The sequence below is a fragment of the Capra hircus genome, chromosome 10 (assembly GCF_001704415.2).
Source record: "Capra hircus breed San Clemente chromosome 10, ASM170441v1, whole genome shotgun sequence".
Lineage (NCBI taxonomy): Eukaryota > Metazoa > Chordata > Mammalia > Artiodactyla > Bovidae > Capra > Capra hircus.
In genome coordinates, this window is record NC_030817.1 from 46,558,413 (window position 1) to 46,583,136 (window position 24,724).

A 24,724-nucleotide genomic window follows, 5' to 3' on the forward strand; every position below is an offset into this window, starting at 1 on the left:
TCCTGATTAGATCTTGATTAATGTATCATGATGGCGAAAGAGGACAGTGAAAAAAGCTGGCTTGAAACTCAACTTTAAAAACTAAGATCAGGGCGTCTGGCCTCACCACTTCATGGGAAATAGAAGGGGAAAAAGTAGAAGCAGTGACAGATTTTATTTTCTTGGGCTCCAAAATCACTGTGGACGGTGACTGCAGCCATGAAATAAAAAGATGCTTGCTCCTTGGAAGGAAAGCTATGATAAACCTAGACAGTGTATTAAAAACAGAGACATCATTTTTTCCCAAAAAGGTGTGTATAGTCAAAGTCAAAGTTATGATTTTTACAGCAGTCATATATAGATGTGAGAGCTGGATCATAAAGAAATCTGAGCACTGAAGAATTGATGCTTTTGAACTGTGGTATTGGGTAAGACTCTTGAGAGTCCCTTGGGCTGCAAGGAGATCAAACCAGCAATCTTAAAGGAAATCAAGCCTGAATATTCATTGGAAGGACTGATGCTGAAGCTGAAGCTCTGATACTTTGGCCACTTGAGGCCAAGAGTTGACTCACTGGAAAAGACCCTGATTCTGGAAAAGACTGAAGGCAAAAGGAGAAGAGGACAACAGAGAATGAGATGGTTAGACAGCATTACCAACTCAATAGACATGAATATGACCAAACTCCAGAGGATAGTGGAGGACAGGGAAGTCTGACCTGCTACAGTCTGTGGGATCTCAAAGAGTCGGACACTACTTAGCAACTGAAAAATAACAGCAGTATATCATGGTTAAATCATGTCTGATGCAGAATGTTCCTTTCAATATATTCCTGAAATTTGGGGATTTACATAACTTCAGGGATATACTTAAATTGTTAAAGTATAGGAGGGAGGGCATGACCCAAAGGAAGTTGAACACAGGATGGCTTTTCAACTCAAATAAGCTGCCTTTGGGAAGAACAGAATAGTCGCTACTGCCTAGAATAGTCACTACTGGCTGAAGTATCAGAAACTGAAGGCTTATGAAACTGCTTAATTCAACTTCCAATTTCAGAGGAACTTTTCTTTTTCAAAGTGGAAAAAAAAAAGTGAAAAGTGAAAGGGTTAGTTTCTGAGTCATGTCCAACTCTTTGACCCATCAGGCTCCTCTGTCCATGAAATTCGCTAGGCAAGACGGCTAGAGTGGGTAGCCATTCCTTTCTCCAAAGTGAACTCAATGATAATTAGGATTTTTTTCCTTTTGCACTGTACCACTGGAGAAGACAATGGCACCCCACTCCAGTACTCTTACCTGGAAAATCCCATGGACGGAGGAGCCTGGTAGGCTGCAGTCCATGGGATCGCTAAGAGCCGGACACGACTGAGGGACTTCACTTTCACTTTTCACTTTCCTGCACTGGAGAAGGAAATGGCAACCCACTCCAGTGTTCAGGGACGGGGGAGCCTGGTGGGCTGCCATCTATGGGGTCACACAGAGTCAGACACGACTGAAGTGATTTAGCAGCAGTCGCAGCTTAGCAGATATGTAGAACGTCTTAGGACAGGTTCTGGCACACAGTGGGTGCTGTGCTATCTGAAAATCCTCCTCTGATGTCAGTGGGTTCTTACCCAGCCCCTTGCAAGTAGTTTAACAAACCTATTCAGCTCTGTGGCTCTAGAATCTGCCTGACTCCAGGCCTGAGCTCACTGGGCCTTAAAAGCAGTGTGGTCTCCTCTGCCTCCTACCTGAAATTCAAAACTCCTCCTTGCCTCTCAGGGTAGATTATAATCAAAATCAGAGTAGGATTATACATTTGCCTTACTTTTTAATCCTCCTCAGTAAACCAGGCTGGAGTCTGGCCTAAATTAAAGGCTAGATAAATACTTCTTAGTGGATTATATGACATCAGCAATGTGGCTAATGATTTTTCACGGTGGCTACACTTGGGATTAAATCCAAACTCCTTGACCCACAAGTCATATTCTCATCCCAGCTTCCTCCCATGTCATCCTCCCCTTGTTCACAAATTAGATCTGTTTTGTTTGTTTAAAAAAAAAAAGTTCTTTTTTTAAAACTTTTTATTTTGTATTGTGGTATAGCCAATTAAAAACGTTGTGATAGTTTCAGGTGAACAGCAAAGGGACTCAGCCATACGTACATATATCCATTCTCCAAACTCCCCTCCCATCCAGGCTGCCACATAGCATTGACTGGAGTTCCATGTGCTGTAAAAGGTCCTTGCTGGTTATCTGCTTTAAATATAGCAGTGTGGATGTGTCTATCCCAAACTTGCTAACTATCCCTCCTCCACAACAGACTCACAGACTTAAGAGAATGAATTTATGATTGCCAATGTGGGGTGGGAGATCTTTGAAAATAAATTCTTTCCTGCTAGCTCCATCTTTCTCCTTAAGTAGTAGCTTAAAGCTTCACCTCCTCAGAGAGGCTCTTCTAAAGTAAATTCTCCACTGGTGCATTGTTTTTTCTATCTCAGCTTCTTTATTTTGTAGATCTTAACACATTTGTAATTAGTATATTTTATTTGCTAGTTAAATTCAGGGTTGTCTCCCTACTAAGTGCTAAATTCTTTTTGGAAAGCAGAGTTCAACATGTGCTTACTGAATGAATAAACCAAATTTTACTGCTTTTTTGTAGCAGTGGAAGGAGGTGGCTACGAAAGCATCAGAACATGCCATGGTCTCAGTGTGACAGAAAAAAAAAAAAAAAAAACACCAAGTTATACCCACTATAAACATCAGCCCTGGAGTCCACGAGGAACTAACACTGGGAAAAGCAGCATTTACATGTCTGACGCCTGACCCATGTCTCAGCAATATGGCCAAGTCTTTCCTGATTCCCAAGAATCTGGAACTGGAAACACAAGTAAGTCTCTGAATGACATATTTTAACTTGACCTGTGGAGTAGCCCATTGCTTGCTGCCTAAATGGCCTTGATAAAGAGGGTGTAGCACAGTTGTTTCTGCTTCCATTCAAGCAGACATGCAGAGTTAACATATGCAGTTCCAGATAGTGATCAGAGCAGAGAGACAAAGGCTTAAGCATTATCAGCAGATGAGTGAGGATAAATCCCAATGAAATAATGTCATCTTCATCTTCAAGAGAGTATGGAGTGAGATTTGTCAAGAGACCAGTATAAAACCTTTAGCAGCTTTCTACACACAGAAAGGAAAGGAAAGAGAGAAAATTCAGAAATTGTAAATCAGTATATTGTAAAAATACAGTCATATTTTAAGTGCATTGGGATTGTCAATATTCATAGGGCATTATAGTTTTTTTGTTTAGTTTTGTTTTTAAATAAGGCAAATAATACCTTTATAATATGCCTGTTATGAAATCTGATTCTGAAGTATCAATCTATTTTAAATCAAGACATGTGTACCAGGAAGGCTGCTGCCTTCAATAGTGACAGAACACAGCAGAGGATAAAGAGAATAAATTCAGATGATAAATTATCCCTTATATGTCATAGACTTGAATATCTACATAAAGAAAAGGAAGGAGAAGTAATATTCTACACTTTGATTCCCTTCCAAAGAAGCAGAGATTGTTCCCTTAATTTTATTTCTCTTATAATCTTCCCATATTTTAAATATTTGTTATCTTCTATTTAAACATTTTTCAACTCCCACTAATATGTGTTTTCTAAAATCAACAAAATTATCATAGCCTGCTACCAATTAATGAATAGCTTTAAATTACATATTTAAAAATCCCAGCCAGATAAGCTTTGTTCTACAACTTAACAACTAGGTCAGCTAAGTCTATAAGAAAACCAATACCTATAATCTCAAAATGGACAGAAATGGTTACAAAACAAAACATAGTTACTTAATGAATACATCTGCAAATAGTGAGGAAATTAAGATTCAAAAACAATACTCAGATGGGTTAGCTTTTAAACCACATTTTACATAAATATTTTGCTTACTCAAAAATTTATGTAAATAAAACTGAGATAGTAGATAATTTATTATAACTCATGGTGTTTTTCCTCACAAGAACAGTGTAAATATAGCATTATTATAGAAACATAAAATCCTCCCAGTACACTAATATCACATATATTGTAAACCAACAAATTTTAAACAATTTGTTTAATCAAACATTTTATCAATTAAATATTGTGCTTATTGTGGGATTGTGAAAAATCAGAATTTGGTAAATAATTCCTATCTTGTGATTAGCAATTAATATAAATTATACTTACATGGACTAAAGCTTAATAGTGAGAACATGTGAGTGGACACATTATAGACTTAGGTCCTTTTTCTACATCAGGTAGACATTTTCTAACTGAATACACCACAATATCAGGCAGTAATTAAGAGGGCAGTTATAGTTCAAATTGACTGTCTCCAGAAGAGAATAGGCTGGAATAATAGTCTCGCTACCAAATTTAGTAGTCAAATTAATAAAATCAGATTTCAACAAAACAGCTTACTGACAGCTATAATCAAATTCCATGTATCAAGGCATTTGACCACTGAATCTGTTGTGAGATTTACCATTTATCTTCAGTTACATGTGAAGTTCATTGCTTTGTTCACAGAAGTGCATGGAGATCGACCTGGTGCCCTCTTCCTAACAAAACCATTTCACAGTTACTGCATCTTACTCCAGAAAATGTATAACTGATGGGGGTTCTGACCAGGGACAGGGGACCCTGGAGGTATCAAACTTAGCTAACTAGAAAATAAGGGAAGGGTGGGGATAAGAAATGGATCTGAAAACATTAAATTAGGCATAAAGGCATGCACCTCCACTCCTAAATGTACATGAATAAATTCAGCTATAAAATAGATTGCCAAGGATGGGATTCATTTTGCTCCATACAGAAGTCTTAATATGATAGACTCATGACTGGCTTCACATCAACCTTCTGTACCTTAAGGGTATACAGAATACATTTTCACAAAGTCTCTGACCACCACGACCTTAACCCCAGCTCTGCCACTGCCTCTAGCACATTCAGAGCAACACTGGGATTTATCAGCTGGGCCACCTCAACCCTCACATCTAATTCTGACCGTTGACCTCTAGAAAAACAGAATAAAGGGGTGAGAGTGGGGGTAGGGTGAAAGAAAAAAAGAATAAAAATACATTGAGGTTTGAAGTTGCTGAGATATATAAGGATTACAAATAATACCTTAATTTTAAACAAATTTGAAGGTAGAGTTTTTTGGAAAAGGTATTTACTTATCAAATATTCCTTCTTTTTAAACATGTGCTAACATCATGGAAACTATGACTAAATTTTAATTTTTAACCTCATTCTAAGACTTCATATAATTTTAAAACCAATTTAAGAAGTGAATATTTATGGAAAAGTATTTCTATATAATGATACAAATAATATATTTAAGTTTAAAATTACCTGTTTTATACAAAACATTAAAATCGTACTGCTTCTAAGTATTGCAAAATGTCATTCAACCTGTATTTTTTAATCTTTTATACCAGGTATGCCTATTTTTTTACTTTTTAAATATTTCAAAAATAGTCTTTTTTCCCTCATTTTCTTGGTTGAAGATTATTTTACTTACAGAATACAATATTCCTAGAGATTTGACTCTATCATTTATCCACCTCTGTTGTCAATTAATTTAGTTAGGTAAATATCTTATTGAGTTGATCTGGGATTTTGCAGGGAAAAATACAGAGTATTGGATAGGAAAAATCAGGGAACAGTCTCTTGAATAAGATGTTGGTTGGGTGAGGGTGGAGTCACATGGAAAGTCACTTTTTTGTTTGAGGGACATGATGGTCATGGGAGGACAGAAACTTTTAAATTGTAATCAGTTTCTCCTTGGCATATGGCAATGGTTTCCTTCAGGCAAAGAATGGGTGACCAAACCTCCAGCAGGCATGTCTGCACCAATTCTCAGTGTACCTTCACTGTAGTTCTGGCACCCCATGCCTCCACTTATGCAATTTCATATCATGTTTTTGTGCCCAGCTACACAAAAAGCTTCTCCTATCTCTTCATTCTTCCATTCCAAACACTATCCTAACTGAACACCAATATGATAGGTAGAATTCTACTAATAATCCCCAATAACCTCATCCTTAACTGAATCTTTCCCTTGTGAATACAATTACAGCACTTCAGTGATTATGTTTTTACATGGCAAAAAGTAACAGTGCATATATAATTAAAGTTTCTAATTTGCAGACCTTAAAATAGGGCAATTATTCAAGTAGGCCAGGCCGAATAGCAATTTTTCTCCAGCTGATAGAAGAGGGGTACATCAGAGAGATTTAAAAGCATAAGAAGGAAGCAAAGTGTCACTGATGACTTTGAAGATAGAGGAAGCAAGGAGGAAGAATCAGGGAATGGCCTGGAGGAGTAACAGCACCTACAGCTAGCAAAGAACCTCAGACCTGTAACCACAAAGAACTAAATTTTGCCCAGGACTGAATGAGCATAGAACCAAATTCTTCCTAAAAGCCTCCAGTTCACAGTCCAGTTAGCTGAACCTTGAATTCACCCCTAAGCAGAGAACCTGGTTGAGCTCACCTGGACTTAGAGAACTGTGAGTGAAGGAATGGTGCTGCTTCAAGCTGCTAAATCCATGGTGATCTCTCACGCGGCAACAGGAAACTAACACAGCTAGTACTTGGGCCGGTACTTTTACCTCAGACAGATTTAGATTTCAAATTTTGTTGTTGTTGTTGTCTCCACTGTCTTACAAGTGAAAGTCTGCTTCTTAAGCAAAATAAATAACTAAATACATAATTGTGTAAAGTCATAAAAACAAACATGAAGCCTGGCTAGACATTTCATACTTTTTAGTAACTCCCTTCTACCCTCATTCTCTGAGTATTAGGAACCATAAAGCGATTCACTAAATAGCTGAGATTGAGCTTTAATATACACCTCAAAAATTGCCTGGGACTTTCCTGACGGTTCAGTGTTTGGGGCTTTGCCATCCAGGGCAGGGGGTGAGGGTCTGAACCTTGGTCAGAGAGCTGGGATCCCATATGCCTCGTGGCCCAAAAACCAAAATATAAAACAGAAACAATACTGTAACAAATTCAATAACACTTTTAAAATGGTTCATATTTTTAAAAAATCTTTTAAAACAATGCCTTTTAAAGCTCTCAATTATTTCAGAAGGAATTGTATGTAAAATATATTTTTTCTCCTCCTTATCATCTTCATCAAAATTGCCATTAGCTATCATTAATTGAGTATATTTTCAGCTTTGCTTAGCACTTAATACACATCTTATTTAATTCTTAATGCAGGAAGGTACACAAAACTGAGGTTGAAAAAGGATAAGTTTCAGGGTATTTGTGTGTCCTGTGGTTGAGGAAGTGGTTAGGGAAGGTATTTTGACTAAAAGCTAGGAAAGGCAAGAAGAATGCCAAGGAGTGGTGTTACATTTCCACCACAGACCATGAAGAACGGCATCTTCAGGGCTAAGTTTAAACTAAATAAGGTGGCAATAAGGAGAAGATAATTGAAGAAAGTGTTTGACTGGTGAGGTAGTCAGGAAATTTTTCAACAGGTCATGTAAAAGATGATGAAGATTCTAATCCATCTGGCCTTAAAGTATCTTATTTTTAAATATTTTTCTACTTCTGAAGTATACTATATAATTCCATGATTTACTGGAGATTTACAAAATAAATGTAAAATGTAGCTTATCTTTCAGATGATCCAAGTTCATCACTAGACACTGTTGACAGTATTGAGGTTAAGAAGCAGTAACGCCCTTTGGAATTACTGAGATAAGCTAATAGTGTTCTTCGGTGGGTTCTTAACTCTATAGAACCATTTCCTTTTCCTTATTCTTTAGCCAGAGCATTTTATCCTATTCTTCTCACCAGCATCGCTGTTTCTATAATTTATAATCTGCTGCCAGTTCCTCTAGGTGATTTGTATTTAGTTGGATACACCTTATACAGTGGAAGGAATCTTACTTCCTGGCATCAACCTTTTTCCTACCCAGTTCTGAATTCAAAAACATTAAGGAAGCATTATTCAGCCTTAAAAAGAGGATATTCCGATACATGCTACAACATGGATGAATCTTGGGGACATTATGCTAAGTGCAGTAAGCCAGTCATAAAAGGACAAATACTGTGCCGATTCCATTTATATAAGGTACCTAAAGTAGTCAAATTCAAATTCATAGTGACAGGAAGTACAAAGGTGTTTGCTAAGGGCTAAGGGGAGAGGAGAATGAGGACTTATTTTTTATGGGTTTCATTTGGGGAAGATGAAAATGTTCCCAAGATGGCAATGATGGCTGTACAACAATGTAAATGTACTTCAGAATAGTTCAAATGGTAAAATTTATGTTATGTATCTTACCGTACACAAAAAAGCATCTGCATTGGTGAGATTGCCCAAGGAAAATATAAACAAAAAGAGAAGGACACTGAGAACAAGTCCAGGAAACAATAGAGAGAGAGCATACAGAAATAGGACAACCTGGGAAGAAGGGGCTCTTGGCCATCAAGAGAAGGCAGGTTAATGTGAGGCTGAGGATGGAGAGAGAAAAGAGGACTCAAATGGCAGTGACTGCAGGCAAGTACCTGCCATTGGAGAATGACACCTGGATTTGGCATCGAGGTAACCTCAAGAAAAGTTACGTTAAAATAGTGGAGGCAGAGCCAGATTAAAATGTGTTAAATAAATAGGAGGGAACAAAACACAGAGTATACATGGCATTTTGTAGAAAACTTCTCAATTACTTTGTGGCTGGTAAAGAACCTGCCTGCCTATGCTGACAGATGTAAGAAATGTGGGTTTGATCCCTGAGTCAGGAAAATTTCCTGGAGGAGAGCATGGCAACCCACTCCAGTATTCTTGCCTGGAGAATCCCATGGACAGAGGATCCTGGCAGGCTATAGTCCGTGGAGTAGTTGGAAAGAGTCAGACACAACTGAAGTGACTTTGCATGCAAGCGTGCATCAATTACTTTGGGAAGAATGACAGAAAGAGATAATACAATTCCTTATTCAAAATGTTTAGACGATAGTGTTTTAGAATTCAGAATTTTTCAAATTTTGCAGAGAGAAGCTAATGCACAAATGTATATTGTATAACAGCTATAGCAGAATATGGAAGAGCAGACAGTAATAAAACATGCCATATATCTACCAAAAAAAAAAAAGAATATTTGCACTTTGTGAAATAAATAACATCATGTTAATTAAGGTTTGATTTTGTTGCCTTACCACAAACTAATCAAAAAATAAAAATTTTGTTTTCAGAGCTTTTAGATTTTAAACTGTGGCCAGAAGAATGTAGACCTCTATTCAAAATAATTGATAGCTAGTAGGCCAGAGGGACTTCCCAGGTAGTACTAAAGGAAACACAAGTGATAAGGGCTTGATCCCTAGGTCAGAAAGATCCCCTGGAGTAGGAAATGGGCAATCCACTCCAGTATTCTGGAAATGTAAAATACGATTGGACAAAAGAGCATGGCAGGCTACAGTCTAAGGGGCTGCAAAGAGTTGGACACGACTGAGCTACTGAACCCACACACAGGAGGCCAGAACTAATGAAAAAGATATTTTCCCAGATTAGTTGGTAGGGTGCTCAGTTTTCTATAGTATTAGATATCGGATCATACGTTTGACCTCTCCTTATATCTGTGCAAATAAACTAAGTCATCTAATTCCAAACTCCCAGTTTTGCTGTTTATTTATATATTATTAGATTATGACGTATTAAAGATTCTTTTAAACTGAGTATTTAAGAAAAGCACAACTTGCTTTGTAAAATCATTGATGAGGGATAGTTTCATTAACAGACCAAACGTAGAATGTGTTTTAAAGATAAGGGACATAAAATAAGAAACATGTGAAATGTGTTAATCCTAACTAGACTTACAGTTGACACTTCTGGAAGTAAGGAAAGTATGATAACCAAAGAAGGCTATTCAGTGCAAATCATGGATGAAAAGTAAATTGTTTTATCAAGCCTTCTTATTCCTGGTTCTCAGTGTTGATCTATCAGCATATAGTACAATTCCTTTAACTGAAGTTAGTGAAACAGTTTGCTATCCCCTCAAACAAAGGACAAACTGTAAGATGACATCCTGGGTTCCTCAGTGGCGTTCCTATTACTCTGACTCTTTGGCCTAGAGTGGATGGAATCCACCTGCAGTTGAATGTGAAAGGAAAAAAATAATAGGCAAAACCAATACAATATCATAAAGTAATTAACCTCCAATTAAAATAAATAAATTTATATTAAAAAAAAATAGGCCAAAAGTCCAATACTTTTGAAAAGGCTGAGATTAGCAGCCAACATTTTTTATATCACACAAGATAAAATCTGACAGCATTCCCATAGTCAGATTTCCTGCCCACCACCGAAGACAAGGACTTGACCTTTAGATTTGTTTTCACCAGATTCAACCCTGGAAACACAAAAGACCTTTCCTATCAAATCCTAACAAGTAAGTTAATGGTAGAAGTTGGATATTATTGATGCCCCAGATGAATCAAGTGCATTCAATATCCTTTATCTCTCAGCCAAATCAGAGAACCTACTTTCCCAGAGAATAACAATCATTACAGTCCACTGAGTCTTGTTTTTCCAATCGTTTCCGTGGCAGCTGGCTACTGAGAAGTTGTTAGGGAATTGAAAGAAGGCAGCATGGGGAGGGGCAGATGGCTCCTTTGGGTTTATTTCACCAAACATGGCAGCTGTGAAACCCACTGATGTTCCAAGCGTTCATATAAAATGCTTGCAAAAGGGGCCAAGTTAAGGAAGAGCCACAGAGCAACATTCCTGATGTGTTCCTCTTTCTCTTGCTATAGAATAGCCCCTGAGAACATTAAATGCAGACTTGGAACTAACATATCCAGCCTGCACTTGATCCAAAATGTAATCAGACTGCAGGAATAAGCTAAAATTGATTATTGCAAGTATTTTCTTTACTTAAAATAAAACCTTGAAAGATAGCAAGTAATATGGGAAACAATAAAGGCAATGAAGGTTCCTATGTCTCTGTACCCTTGGCAGATTTGTTATTTTCCATTTTTTGACTATAAATGTGAATGTAATGTGATATTGCATTGTGATTTTGATTTCTGTTTCCCTGATGGCTAACATATTGGTAATCTTTTCATGTGCTTTTTCACCATTTGCATATCTTATTTGAAGGAATACCTATTCAAGTCTTTGTCCTTTTAAAACTTGATCTTTTATCTTTTTGTTGTATTGTAAGAATTCTTTATACATTCTGGATATATTAAACATTTATGAGATATATGATTTGCAAATAAGTTGTAGGCGGTCTTTTCACATACTTCAAAATGTCCTTAGACACACAAAAGTTTTTAATTTTTATGAGTTCCCATTTAATTTTCTTTTGTTGCTCGGGTTTCTTTTTTATTAAAATGCAACCATGCGGTATGTGTGTATATATGTGTGTGCGTGGTGTGTGTAGATAAAGTGATAGGAATAGATATATAGATACATATGTAATATACAAATATATGTATGTGTAATATGCACATACATGTGTGGTTAATTAATAAAAATAAAGCCAGTATTCTCACATACATTAACTTATCACATGTCTTCTACAACATTGTATCATCATCCTCATCCTCATCATTACCATGAGGAAACTAAGACTTTGATCAATTTGTGATTTGCCAGAAAGTGCACAAATTTTAAGTGGCAGAATTTTCTGTCTCTAAATATAAGACAGTAATGTTAGTTTGATACATTAGGAGTGAATAACGAGTCATATGGAAAAATTATGCTTAAAGAAGCTACACTTTAAAATTTTTCCCAGAAGAGTTTTTAAATCTCTTATCCAAATTTCTTCAAAATTCTTTTTTACTAGCCATAGATTTTTTTTTTGCTTTTTTACTGAGGTATAGTTGATATACAATATTATCAATATATAAGTTACAGGTGTACAGTATAGTAACTCACAATATTTAAAGATTATACTTCATTTATATCAATAGTTATTATAAAATATTGGCTATAGGCCCTGTGTTAAGCACTAAATCCATTAGCTCATGTTATACATAATAGTTTGTATCTCACAATTCTTAATCCTTATGTTGCCCCTCAATCCTTCTCTCTCCCACTGGTAACTACTAGTTTGTTCACCATAGCTATGAGTCTGTTTCTTTTAGATTCCACATGTGTGGAATAATCATACAATATTTCTCTTTCTCTAACTTATTTCACTTGGTATAATATGCTCTAGGTTGATCCATGTCTACATGCTCAGTCACTAAGTTGTGTCCAGCTCTTTGCAACCACATGGACTGTAGCCCACCAGGCTCCTCTGTCCATGGGATTTTTCAGGCAAGGATACTGGGGTGGGTTGCCATTTCCTTCTCCATGGGATCTTCCCAAACCAGAAATCAAATCTGTGTCTCCTGCATTGGCAGGTGGATTCTTTATCACTGAGCCATTAGGGAAGCCCCTAATTCTATGAATGTTGTTGCAAATGGCAAAATTTCATTCTTTTTTATGGCCAAGTAGTATTCCATTTTGTGTATATATATATATACCACCTCTTATTTCTCCATTTATCTGTTAATGGACACTTAGGTTGCTTGGCACTTGTAAATAATGCTGCTATGAACATTGGTGGTTTATCATTTCAAAGAACCAGCTTTTAGATTCATTTATCTTTTCTATTTTTTTTTTTAGTCTCTTTTTTTTTTTTCTCTGATCTTTATGATTTCTTGCCTTCTAGAACTCTGAGCTGTTCTCTTCTGTCTCTGCTTCGTCTAGGTGTGAGTTTACGTGGTTCATTTGAGATTTTTTCTTTGCTGAGGTACACGTGCATGGCTGGGCTTCCCTCTTCCCGCTGCTTTTGCTGCACCCCATAGGTTTCTGGATCATCATGTTTTCATTTTCATTTGTCTCTAGGCATTGTTAAAATTTTCTCTCTGAAAATAAAACTGCTTATAATACCTTCAGGCACTTTTTATTCAGTGATCCCTTGGATGTTTAGCAGCATGTTGCTGTTGCTGTTGTTTACTCTCTAAGTCATATCCAACTCTTTGCAACCCCAGGGACTATAGTCTGCCAGGCTCCTCTGTCCGTGGGATTTGCCAGGAAAGAAATACTGGAGTGGGTTGCCATTTCTTTCTCCGGAGAACCTTCCTGACCCAGGGATCAAACTCAGATCTCCTGCTTGGCAGGCAGATTCTTTAGTACTGAGCCAGTTAGGAAGCCCACAGCATATTGTTTACAGAAGCTAAATATTTTTAAAAATTTTAATAAAACTTGACAAATATTTGTTAATTTTGTCCCATGTGTCAAGTGCTATGCTGTTCCCAGAACAGAACCGTGAACATTGACAGACACAGTTCTTGCCCTTTTTGGTGTTTCAGGCTATTGAAGAGGGCAAATATTAACCCTTAAATTTTAGATATAAAATTATATGTGCTATGAGAACAAATAGCAAAACTCTCCTCTACATTAACTTGCCTTTACCCCTGCCTTCAGTTAACAGCTTAGAATACTTGTAGTACCTTCAAGCCTTTAGTGTAATCCATAAACTCTGTGCTTGTATGTTGTCCTATATTTTTTCAAATTGTTTCAAAGGGATGAACTTTTCATGATTTTATTGGAAGGCCATATGTGAAAATTCTAGTATCCTTCAGAGTGGTATGCCCTTCATCAGAATAAGATATAACTGTTGAGCTTAACTAGAGTGGTGATAGGAATATAACGAGGGAGAAACAGAGAAACTTTCTGTATAAAATAGTACAGTAATACATGAAGGATTTATCATAAGTAATAGTTAATGTTTATTCAGTGCTAACTGCCATTAAGAGATGGTAAGTTTTTGAGGAGTTAAAAGTTGATTGGGATAATAAAAATTGGAAAGAGTAGAACAAGATTCAAACTAAGCAGTACGAATCTCAGGGCTCATAGACACTAATTTCTACTCAAGACGTTGAATTTTGACAAATGTGCAACTATTTAGTAGCTAAAGTCCTGACAAACTCCATATGCACAAGCGTGTACATAAGAAATTGCATGCACTTGCACACAATACTACCTGAATCAAAAGCTCAAATTATAGTGTAGCTGTGAACAATAGGACCAAGAAGGAAGAAAGAAAGATTGCCCCCAAAATAGGCAGTAAACTAAAAATACATGTTGAGTAATAACATCAGTAATTATTGTAATAAAGAAGAAAAGGGCTTGGAAAAGGTGATATAGGAAAAAAGCCCACCCTGTGCTTTAATGTATCCTATTTTTCTTTTCCAAAAACAATCATCCCAAGAGGGTTCCATCTGTAATACAGCACAACAAAATAACGTGGCTCTGAGAAAATGACATACTGGAGAGACTACTGCCTGCCGGATGCTGCATACCCAAAACCTACCCTTAAAATGCAATAATGAAAGTCACTCTGGTTGTGCTGACAAGGCAGTTGGCACAACATAACTTTACCTCATATCTACAAAGGGGTGACCTTGATGAAAAAACAAAGCAACACTGCCCCTCAGAATGCTATAGTTGGTAACTAGTGGAATTATAAATTTTTAGAATCAAACCCAGGTCTCCCACATTGCAGGCAGATTCTTTATCAGCCGAGTCACATGGAAAGCTTTATTTTATATACTATATACTAAATATAGTACGGTTCCCCTGGTAGCTCAGTGGTAAAGAATCCACCTGCCAGTACTGGAGAGGCAGGTTTGATCCTTGGGTTGGGAAGATCCCCTGGAGACAGAAATGCCAACCCACTCCAGTATTTCTTGCCTGGGAAACCCCATGGACAGAAGAGACTGGTGGGCTATAGTCCATGGGGTAGCAAAAGATTTGGACACGACTTAGCAGCTAACATCAACTAAATATACTTTATACGACAAAAGAAGAAAACCAACTAAAACTTTCGGACTGGAAAATTACTTCTCCAGGTAGTGACCTTGTGTGATATTCTGGAGTGGCAAAGTAGGAATTTAGACACATGATTCTATTGTGTTAGGGAAAATATGACTACATATATCTGGGAAACTGTGTCTTGCATATATCTATAGAGCCTCATCCTAAACAACTAAAGCAAACTCAGATCTACAGTAGATTAAACATCGGATGTTTTCTAAAAATATGTCCTATTAACTATTACTTGACAAACCTCATCTTATCTTTCTTAAGAGTTTTAGTTTTTAAATTTTCTTTTCTTCTTGTACTTTGAAACCAGGGAAGAACAAATGTATCATTTATATGGCATCATAGTAGATGGATACTTTTATAGCTAGCTGTTACTAATTTCACTAAGAAATTAAGAGAGAGGAAATTTAACACCTGTGGTGAAAATAACTCTGAAATGTATTGTCTTCTTCCTTACTTCCTTAATTTCATATTCATAGGCTTTGTTCCCATTGTCTGTTTATAAGACGGTTTTGAAACTCAAAGTGTGTTTTCCCACAGAAACCATGTCATAACTAGAGGCTGGATCCTCAGGCCATGCTGTAAGAGTAAAGCTTCCTGCTCAAGGTCACACCGCTCACATTACTGAGAAGACATAAGAAGAAACTAACAGAAACAGATTCACAGGGACTCTCAGCTCTACCCACTCACTGGCCTTGAACCCCAGGCCCCAAACTATTCTTGAGATGTCCTTAGGTTTGGAATCCCCCTTGGATGTAATACCTTTAGATAGTCTTTCTGAAGCCAGTGCCTGGGAAAGAGAAAGCCTAGCTCCCAGCAGGAGTCACAGGAGGGGACTGGCAGTTGCCCATAAACTGTGCAAGCATATCTAAGAGCTTCCTGAACAAAGGAAACGATTTCAGCATTTTTTTTTTTTTGGATGACCGTCTTCCCAGGAGCACAAGAAAGACTGCCCTGAGCAGTGGCTCGCACATGTGCTTCTCCTGCCTTCCTGTCAGCTGTCGCTTCTGCTGTCAGAGTCCTGCCACTAACAGTCTCCCCACTTGCAATTTGCTATTTCTAATCTGTCATCTGAGAAATCAGATGACCAGGGCTGTTAGAACTGTGTGTAAATTGAGAGCCAGGCACTGAGAGATAGCCAGAGTTCCTCTCCTCCAGGAGATCATTGGTGGGTTTCCTGGTAGCCCTTTCTTTTCTTCTGAGTTTTTCTTACCTAATCCTCTGCTTGACAGTCTCAGAAGGCTGACCTCCATCTGCAGAAGGTGCTCCTGCTGTACAGTACAGTGAAGAACAGGCAAGAACAAAAGACAAACACACCACAGTGCAAGTGCTCAACACTCAGCCTGGGGATCTTCAGACTCAAAAGTTCTCTGTGTTCCGTTTCCCCCTTAGCAAAATGGGTTTAACCATACAGAGTTGGTGAAATATGATGAGTTAAAATTATAAACTGCTTCAGAATGAGTTGTAAAAATAATGATCTTTAAAAGAGCTACCATCATTCTTAGGGGGGGTGGGTCTATAAACTGCCACTGCAAGGCAAATTCAGCCTGCGTATATCTATATAGGCTTTTGTAAATAAAGGTTTATTGGAACACAGCCCCACCCACTCCTTTATGTATTATCAATGGCCTCTGTGCTACATATGAGGGCAGAGTTCAGTAGCTGCAACAGAGACCATATGAATCACAAAGCTTAGAATATTAACTGCCCAACCCTTTACAGATAAAGTTTTCTTGACCTATCTTATCAATAAATGTCTTACTTTCAAGCAAATATGACTTCATCTTTCCCACACACAAAAACATTCAATTGTTTAATATAGCATATTTCTTAACACAGGCCATAAGCTTAACAGAAGACCTTCGATAATAATCATAATATTTACATTTAATAACACAAATTCATTACACAAGTTTTCTATTATGTAAATCCATTGCTGTAAACAGAAAAGTCCTCAGAATTAATTTAAATTCAATTCTTAAAAGAAAAATTAACTTGGAGCTGAGATTTATTTCTGGCGTATATTTTAGGGGAAAAAAAATCAGTATTACATTGTCCCTATTGTGTCTCGTAGCAATGAGAGTGACAAAACTGCCCAGAGTTGTCAGTGCCAAATACAATGTGAGAGCACAAATATTAATCAAAATGACATCTCCAATTTTTCCCCTTCCTAATCAGGCCTAAACATCATGGGACATCCGGCAAATCAATAAGCAAAACTGGATGCGCTCATCACTCCCAACCTGGCAGCGCTGCACTTTTATCCAGAAGACTAGGGCCTCCACTGCCGCATAAACACTCTGCTCTGATTGTTTGCTTCTCCCATGAGACAAGCATGCCCACCTATGATTCCATACTTTTCCCTGTTACATATCTGACTATGCCATCTGTCACTGAAAAGATACACCTCTGACGATTTCAAGATGAGATAGGCATGGGTGGTACATGGCTCTAGAATATGCCTGTGCATTCTACCAGAGAGAATAAATCAGTGAATAAACACATCTCATGAATAAAATGAGATTAGGTTGTTATAAAGTACCTGTGAAGAACTAATCTCATATCCTGTCCTCCACAACTGGAGTAAGGTGACACAGGGCCTAATCTATACCCCAGCCCCTAACCTTCCACCAAGGTGGGCTTGTGGTGCAGCTGAGAATTAGTTATTTTTGGTTTTACTCCCTTTCCTCTGCCTTTTCTTTCTAAGTCTCTTTCCCCCAAATCCGTATCCCACTGACGCTGCCTATTTTTCTTTCTAGGGAGCTCTGGAGTTGCTCTAGTGCTGAAAGAGCTGATAAATGCCTGAGTGTCAATTTATTCCTTCTTCACGTATTCAGAGGAGGCAGAGTGCTGGAGGAATGGAGCGGAGAAAAGGTCTGTTCACACATAGAACAAAGTTTGAACGTTTTGGCAAAAATAAAAGGATAAAAATAGGAAAACTTGGCTGGTGTAGAAAATATACAGACTTCTACACAAGGAATTGAGGCATGTGCTGTGAGTTTCAAAAACCCTAGGGAAGACTTGGAGGAGAAAGCTAAGGATCTATCTACAGTTGGGGAGCCAGGATCTAAGAGCCACTACAACTGGCCAATAGTAAGCTGAACTCATTTGTACTCAATCTATTCAAGTCCAAGAAAACTTAGGTTGGTTCGTTCATTCATTCAAGTGCTAGGCATGTCAGTGAACAAGCATATTCTAGACCCTCATAGACCATTTCTCAGCCTAATTGTTTTGGTCCTAGCTGGTACTTTTCTCCTCTAACTTTATGAAACTGTAAATGGAAAGTCTTCCTGATCCTGGATTTTCCCATCTTTACAGGAAAAGGATAATGTAAGTATCAAGTAGAATAAACATATTGGAAGTATATTAGCTAAATGAAATGCAGTGTGAGAAACAAAAAGTAGTTCATTAAATTTTCAACAAAATTGGAATTGCTGAGGTTAAAGGCAGCTCCAAACAAAGCCAATACCAGACACAGACTAAAAGGAACAGCATAGACTTATTCATAAGGAATGAGTGTGGTAAGGAATTCAGCTGTCAGCTGTCTCCAGAGTGTTGTGGAGTTCAAATAAGATTATCAACCCGAGGAGGCTTTGAAAAAGTAAAAAGTCACATCACAAATATAAAGGCAATGATATAATTATTGGTGACAAATTTTCACCAGTTATAAGCTTAAGGTGAGTTATGATAGTTCATAAACTATTACTGCAGATTAGCAAGAAATAAATAGCCTCAAAATTTCATTTGGAACAAATATCCTATAAGCTAACCAAGCACTAAATGTGCACATATCAGTTTATATGGCCATTTTAAAACAAGCTTTTTTATAGGAAAAAAATATAAATAACCAACTGGAGGAGATTCCTGAGTTAAAATATGGCATATCCATAATGGCCACTATGTCAATTATTGTTCATTTGTCAACCCACTCCATCCTTCTGATACCCTTCTGTGTCTTGCTCTGTGCCCTTGGCCAATTTCTAAAACTGCCCTTCCTGTCTGACTTTCAGTTGTATTAAACTAATGAAGGTGACTGCAAAAGGAAAGAGAAGAGAATTTCCTCCAGCTCCCTTTGTTTCAGTACTAATTTCTGGTGGGAGCTCTATGCATGCAAGCTAAGTCACTTCTGGTGGGAGCTCTATGCATGCAAGCTAAGTCACTTCAGTCATGTCTGACTCTTTGCAACCCTGTGGACTGTAGCCTGCCAGGCTCCTCTATCCATGGGATTCTCCAGGGAAGAACACTGGAGGGGGCTGGCCTTCCCCTCTCCAGGGAATCTTCCCAATCCAAAGATCGAACCTGCATCTCTTACATCTCCTGCATTGTCTGGCAGTTCTTTGCCACCAGTGCCACCAGGAAAACCCAGGGAGCTCTGTGACCCCAGGGAGTAATCACGCCTCTTTGGCTTCGGCTTGAATTGGCTTCCAGTACTACTATTTTCTCATCGTTCACTTCAGCCCTAGAGATGGAGAGAGCTTCCTGAGACTGCTAGCATCCAGGTAATGGCCTCACTGTCCATTCCTTGTCTGATCCCTAATCCCTATCCACATCCCTCTAAAGAGTCCTTTCATTACAGTCTCTTCAGTTTACCCACCTGGGTTGAATTCAGTTTCTGGCCAGGACCATGACTGAAACACATCACAGACATCTGTTTATTGGCATAGAAAGATGTCTGACAGAAAGTAGATCAAAATATTAAGAGCAGCTATCTTTAGGGAGTGGGATAGGATTCCATTTTTTATGTTTCTCTCTATTCTTCAACTGTTCTACGTTTGATTATATATTTGGGGAACATAAAAAGAAATATTAAAATACAATGTTGGAATAAATATGGTTTCAAGAACTACTCATGGTTTTTCTTCCCTTCATTACTGCCTGTCCCATCAAAAAGAAAGAAATAAAAAGTTGCATAGCTTGAAAGGTATCCTGGTGGGGCAATGGAACCATAAACACTTATGAGAATTTGTAAAAGAATGGATACATGTATATATATATGAAAAGTCAGCTATTTTTGCCTCCAACTAGGCACAAAAAAGCTACTGTCTAGGCTTCAACTGCCAAAAGTCCATGAGGTAAATTTGGGGGTGGGAGAGAGAAGAAGTTGGCTTAAAGACCACGTGTCATTAGAGACAGAAATGATTGGGAGGTTCCTAGAGGGACTGGAATAATAGGAAATACATGTATCCATTCTTTTACAAATTCTTTTCCCAGTTAGGTTGTTACAGAATATTGAGCAGAGTTTCCTGTCCTATACAGTAGGTCCCTGTTGGTTATCCATTTTTTAAAAAGCACAACAGCATTGTTTTTAATTTTGAAATTTTAAATACTTGCTAATCAAACATATTTTCTCTTAGAAAACAGAGTCTAGGAAGAATAAAAAAAAAATCTGGGGACTCATAAGTGTTTATGGTTCCATTGCCCCACCAGGATACCTTTCAAGCTATGCAACTTTTTATTTATTTCTTTTTGATGGGACAGGCAGTAATGAAAGGAAGAAAAACCACTAGTAGTTCTTGAAACCATATTTATTACTCCAATATAAAAAAATTAAATAAATACTATTATAACCATTAAAAAACAATGTAGTTGCACACATTTGTCAGGGTATATATTTTACAGATTCAGATTTCACAAGCAAAAATCAAGATTTTGCCACATTTTTTTTGATAATATTTAAAATGGTTAATTCTTACTTGAGACTTGGCACCTATAGGCACTGTTTATAAGCATTTTAGGTATTTGTTAATGTAAGGGAAGACAAGTACTATTACTCCCATTTCATAGATGAGGAAATTGACATGCAGTGAAGCCAAGTTATTTGTCCAGGGTAATATAGTTCTTCATTAGCAGGTCCTGGAGGCAAGCCCAGGCATTAGAACCTATTTTATCCATTATACTCAAACATCACTTAGTTGATAGATTACCTAAGAATTCTAAAGCTCTTCTAGTTCTGTGAATATGTGCAAAGAACAATGGAGAGCCTCATGTTGGTTCACCACTTACTAGTGTGTAATCTCACACATTTACAAATCAGACCTACAGATTCTTCATGGACACAATGAGGAAAAATACCTCTTCTATCTACCCTAGAAACTGTGATAATCTAATGGGAAATGAGCATGAAAGCCCATCAAAGCTGCAAAGCAGGCACAAATGTAAGGTGATATTATGTTGCGTCCTCTGTGTGTCATCACCATTAGCACATGAACGTCAAATATAAAGAAAATAGCAATTATTTTGGTGAAGTATGGCTCTAAACCATAACATTATAAACTATCCAGTCTGTTAATAACACCCAACATAAAACCACCACGGATTAATCAATACGAATCATGCAATGGTTCCAGTGAAACGTACTCTCCAGTGCACTCCCTTGACTCACAGTCATTAATTACTTCACCGTATTTGATTTGTTCCCAGCATTTGCCTGAAACGTGTTGCTCTCAACTTAAGAGTTATAGAGTAAAACTTTAAAAAAAGAAACTTAAAACTTAAACCTATATATTCTCTATGCTATGACATCAAAAGTTCAATTGAACCACTCAGTTTTCAGTTTCCCTGACTCAACTTTTTGGAGTTTTGTAATTAATTATATTCCATTATTACTGATCATCAATTAGCTCAAAATGTTGCTGAGATGGTGAGTATGCTGAACAAGGCAGAATTCAATGATAATTTGAGACTAATAGTAGGACACTAAATTTCTCTCTTGTTAATAATTAAAGTAGATAACTTATGTTTTTATTTATAGCTTCCAGAAATATCCGGCTCAGTCCTGTGCACTGCTCTGTCAGCTAATCACCAGTGGGTCAGGGTCTGACTTGGGCCATGGTGTTTATTTTCCCTACATGCCTGCAAACGAAGCCTTTAAGTGTAGCTCAACCAAAGGTAAAAGGAAGTGAGAGATTTGTACGTATTTTCTGGAACTTTCCACCCAGCCAAATGCTTTGATGCATACATACGTAAAGGATAAGAGAAGGTAATTTCAATATACCTGTTTCAATTTCCCAGATGTAAACAGAGTCATCTGTACATCCAACAATCAGAAAATTCTCAATGGGATGCCACTTTATCATCCTCACAGGGAAAAGGTGCTTCCGGGCACTTAGGAGGCACCTCCGCCCCTCCAGGTGAAGAAGAGCCACAGAGTGGTCACTGCACACACAGCAGATTACCTGATAACTTCGTAGCTGTGGAAAAAAGAAAATCCAGCATTTTTTGTAAGTAAATAGTTAAATGCTTTCTTTAAAATTAAACCTGATTTCCCCCTTAGTAACATGAGTTTCTGTTAAAACCCCATTTACCAAATGATGGATCTGGTTTCTATAGCACCTCTCCATATAACACTGCACAGGGGAGCTTTGCACACCAAGTAGACTTTAAATTCAAAGACATATCAGGAAAGTCAAAAGGCACACGGCAAGAGGAGAATTCCAGGCCAGATCTACTCATAAGATAAATGAAGGACTTGACCGTCACTCAGCAGATTCAGGCAGTGAAGCAGACGTCGGAAATAATGCAGAATAAAATAAACCCCAGAACTAATTTGTTGCCACAAAAAGAAGCTATTTGTAGACACAAGCTTAGGCCCAAGGGTATCATGAGCTGGTATTTTCCACTTACAGTCTCAAAATGTGATTTGGTGCTGTTCCCAGAACTATACAAATTCTAATCCAAACAGGAAACTCAGTGTAGACACAATCTAAAAGAGGTAAGCATTAGATAGTTCCCGCTAAATGTACAGCTTCAGAGACACGAGGACCAAAAATAGTCTCACAGGACAAAAATTCTTAGGATACTTTTAAAAACATCAGCATGTGGTTACCTTGAGCATAGTTTAGGACAAACACCATCCTTGCTGGGTGCTGCCGAAGCTCAGCCAGAAGTTTGCAGGGCAGCTCTGGGCCTCACCACGAGGGCCATGCACTGATCAGCCCACAGTGGGGATGGCTGGAGTGTGGGAAGGAGGAGGAGTGGGCATTCTGTCTGCACTCTCTTTTATCTTTTCTAACCATTTTGCGATATGGATGCTCCTACTTTCCCGAAGGCACCTGGCCAGACTTCTGGCTGCTATGTTAAAAGCATCAGTTGACATCCCTTTGAGAATCTCCCAGTGCCAATCACTGACCTCTCTCAGTGGGGCACTGGGGGATGTGTTATTTTTCCTGATAATAAATTTCTCCTCTCCTTTTTAAAGGAGCCTGCAGAAATTCTGAGGTGAGGGGGAATCAAAAATGACAGGTGATATATGGGGAGGCTGGACTTGTAGAATGGGGCAGATGGCACTGTCGCCCAACTATTACCTCGTGGAGAACCTGCCCAACCCACAGCTTCTAGAACAGACAGCCCAATGTACTTCAGGAAATTCACACACACATATAACACAAGAAAATAACATGTGAACACAGATTCTATGGCTAGAGTAGACAGTAGACCCCTTCTAGACCAAGTGAATTATCATTTCCAGTCATTTGAAGCTGTAAAGCTAAAAGAAGTCATAGGAAGTGGCAAGATAAAGGAGTAATCATAGAAAAACAGACCATATTGGGGCAATGGATTCTAAGAATAACCTTTATTTCTGAATTTGAGTTCAAGTTCCACTGCAGATTCTGCTGTAGTGTTTTTGCTTTTAAACTTTTTATTCTGTATTGGAGTATAGCTGATTATGGAGGAGGACATGGCAACCCACTCCAGTATTCTTGCCTGGAGAATCCCCATAGACAGAGAAGCCTAGAGAGCTATAGTCCATGGGGTCATAAAGAGTCGGACACGACTGAGCATGCACCCAGGGGGAGGAGAAGTTTCTCCCTCAAACTCCCCTCCCATCCAGACTGCCACATGACATTGAGCAGAGTTCCATATGCTTTACAGGAGGTCCTTGTTGGTTCTGTAGTATTTTGTCTTGGATGCCTAAGGATTGCCTCTTATGTCCTTTCAATAAACTCCCCTTTTATTTGGCTTTGAATGTGTCCTGATCTTTGGAGCTCTGACTCCAAATCAGTTATGACTGAGGCAGAAGTAAAAGGGGTAAGGAGTGAAACTGATTTGGACTACTATCCTGGAGTCTAAAGGAAAATATATATATATTATATATTTTTTTTTTTATAAAAAAGGAAGAACTTCAGGAATAAAAGACATATCAAGGTATCTCAAACCACCAGATAGTTGTATTTTTTTGTTGGGGGGTCATTGTATGGCTCACTTAACTTTGTTTTACTATTTTGTTTAATCATTTCTGTTCCTGAAATACTGCTTTAATTTTTTCTTAACTACAAAAATACAGTGCAAGTTTTCTCTGGTTTTACTTTGGAGCTAATTTTTCATAATATTACTATGCAGAAATAATTTTTACAAGTCAGTCAACTAACAAACTCAGAGAACTCAAAACTTGTTTGTTCATATTTTATCAAAGATATCAGCTTTATGAAGGCTGAATTTAAGCTGACATTGCATGAGAAAATTATATCTGAAAATATTTCCTTTCCTCAGCATAAGGTAGATGCTCATAAATTTGAGAAAGTTCAATGTTGAAAATATTTGTTAAATAAAAGAGTAAAAAAAAATCTATTTAAGAAAAAGAAAATGTAATGATCATTATTATTATTAAAATGTTAAAGGCAAAAGTTAATTTTAATTTACGATTCCTATATATTTATTTTTCCATTGAGAGTCCATTGAGTGCATGTGTGCTAAGTCGCTTCAGTTGTGTCTGACTCTTTGTGACCCTATAGACTGTAACACACCATGTTCCTCTATCCATGGATCCTCCAAGCAAAAATACTGGAGTGGGTTGCCATGCTCTCCTCCAGGGAATGTTCCCGACTCATAGATCGAACCTGAGTCTCTTATATCTCCTGCACTGGGTGGTAGGTTCTTTACCACTAGCACCACCT

At 37.8% G+C, this 24,724-nt stretch overlaps 1 protein-coding gene across 1 annotated transcript in view; it reads right to left on the reverse strand.

Moving 5' to 3' along the window:
• The window catches only part of WDR72 (WD repeat domain 72), a 221,550-nt gene that overhangs the window by 144,353 nt on the left and 52,473 nt on the right, over positions 1-24,724 (reverse strand). The window contains exon 13 of the mRNA XM_005685754.3: positions 21,826-22,021. Coding sequence (XP_005685811.2) covers positions 21,826-22,021 — 196 coding nt within the window. The remainder of the gene's footprint in view (positions 1-21,825; positions 22,022-24,724) is intronic.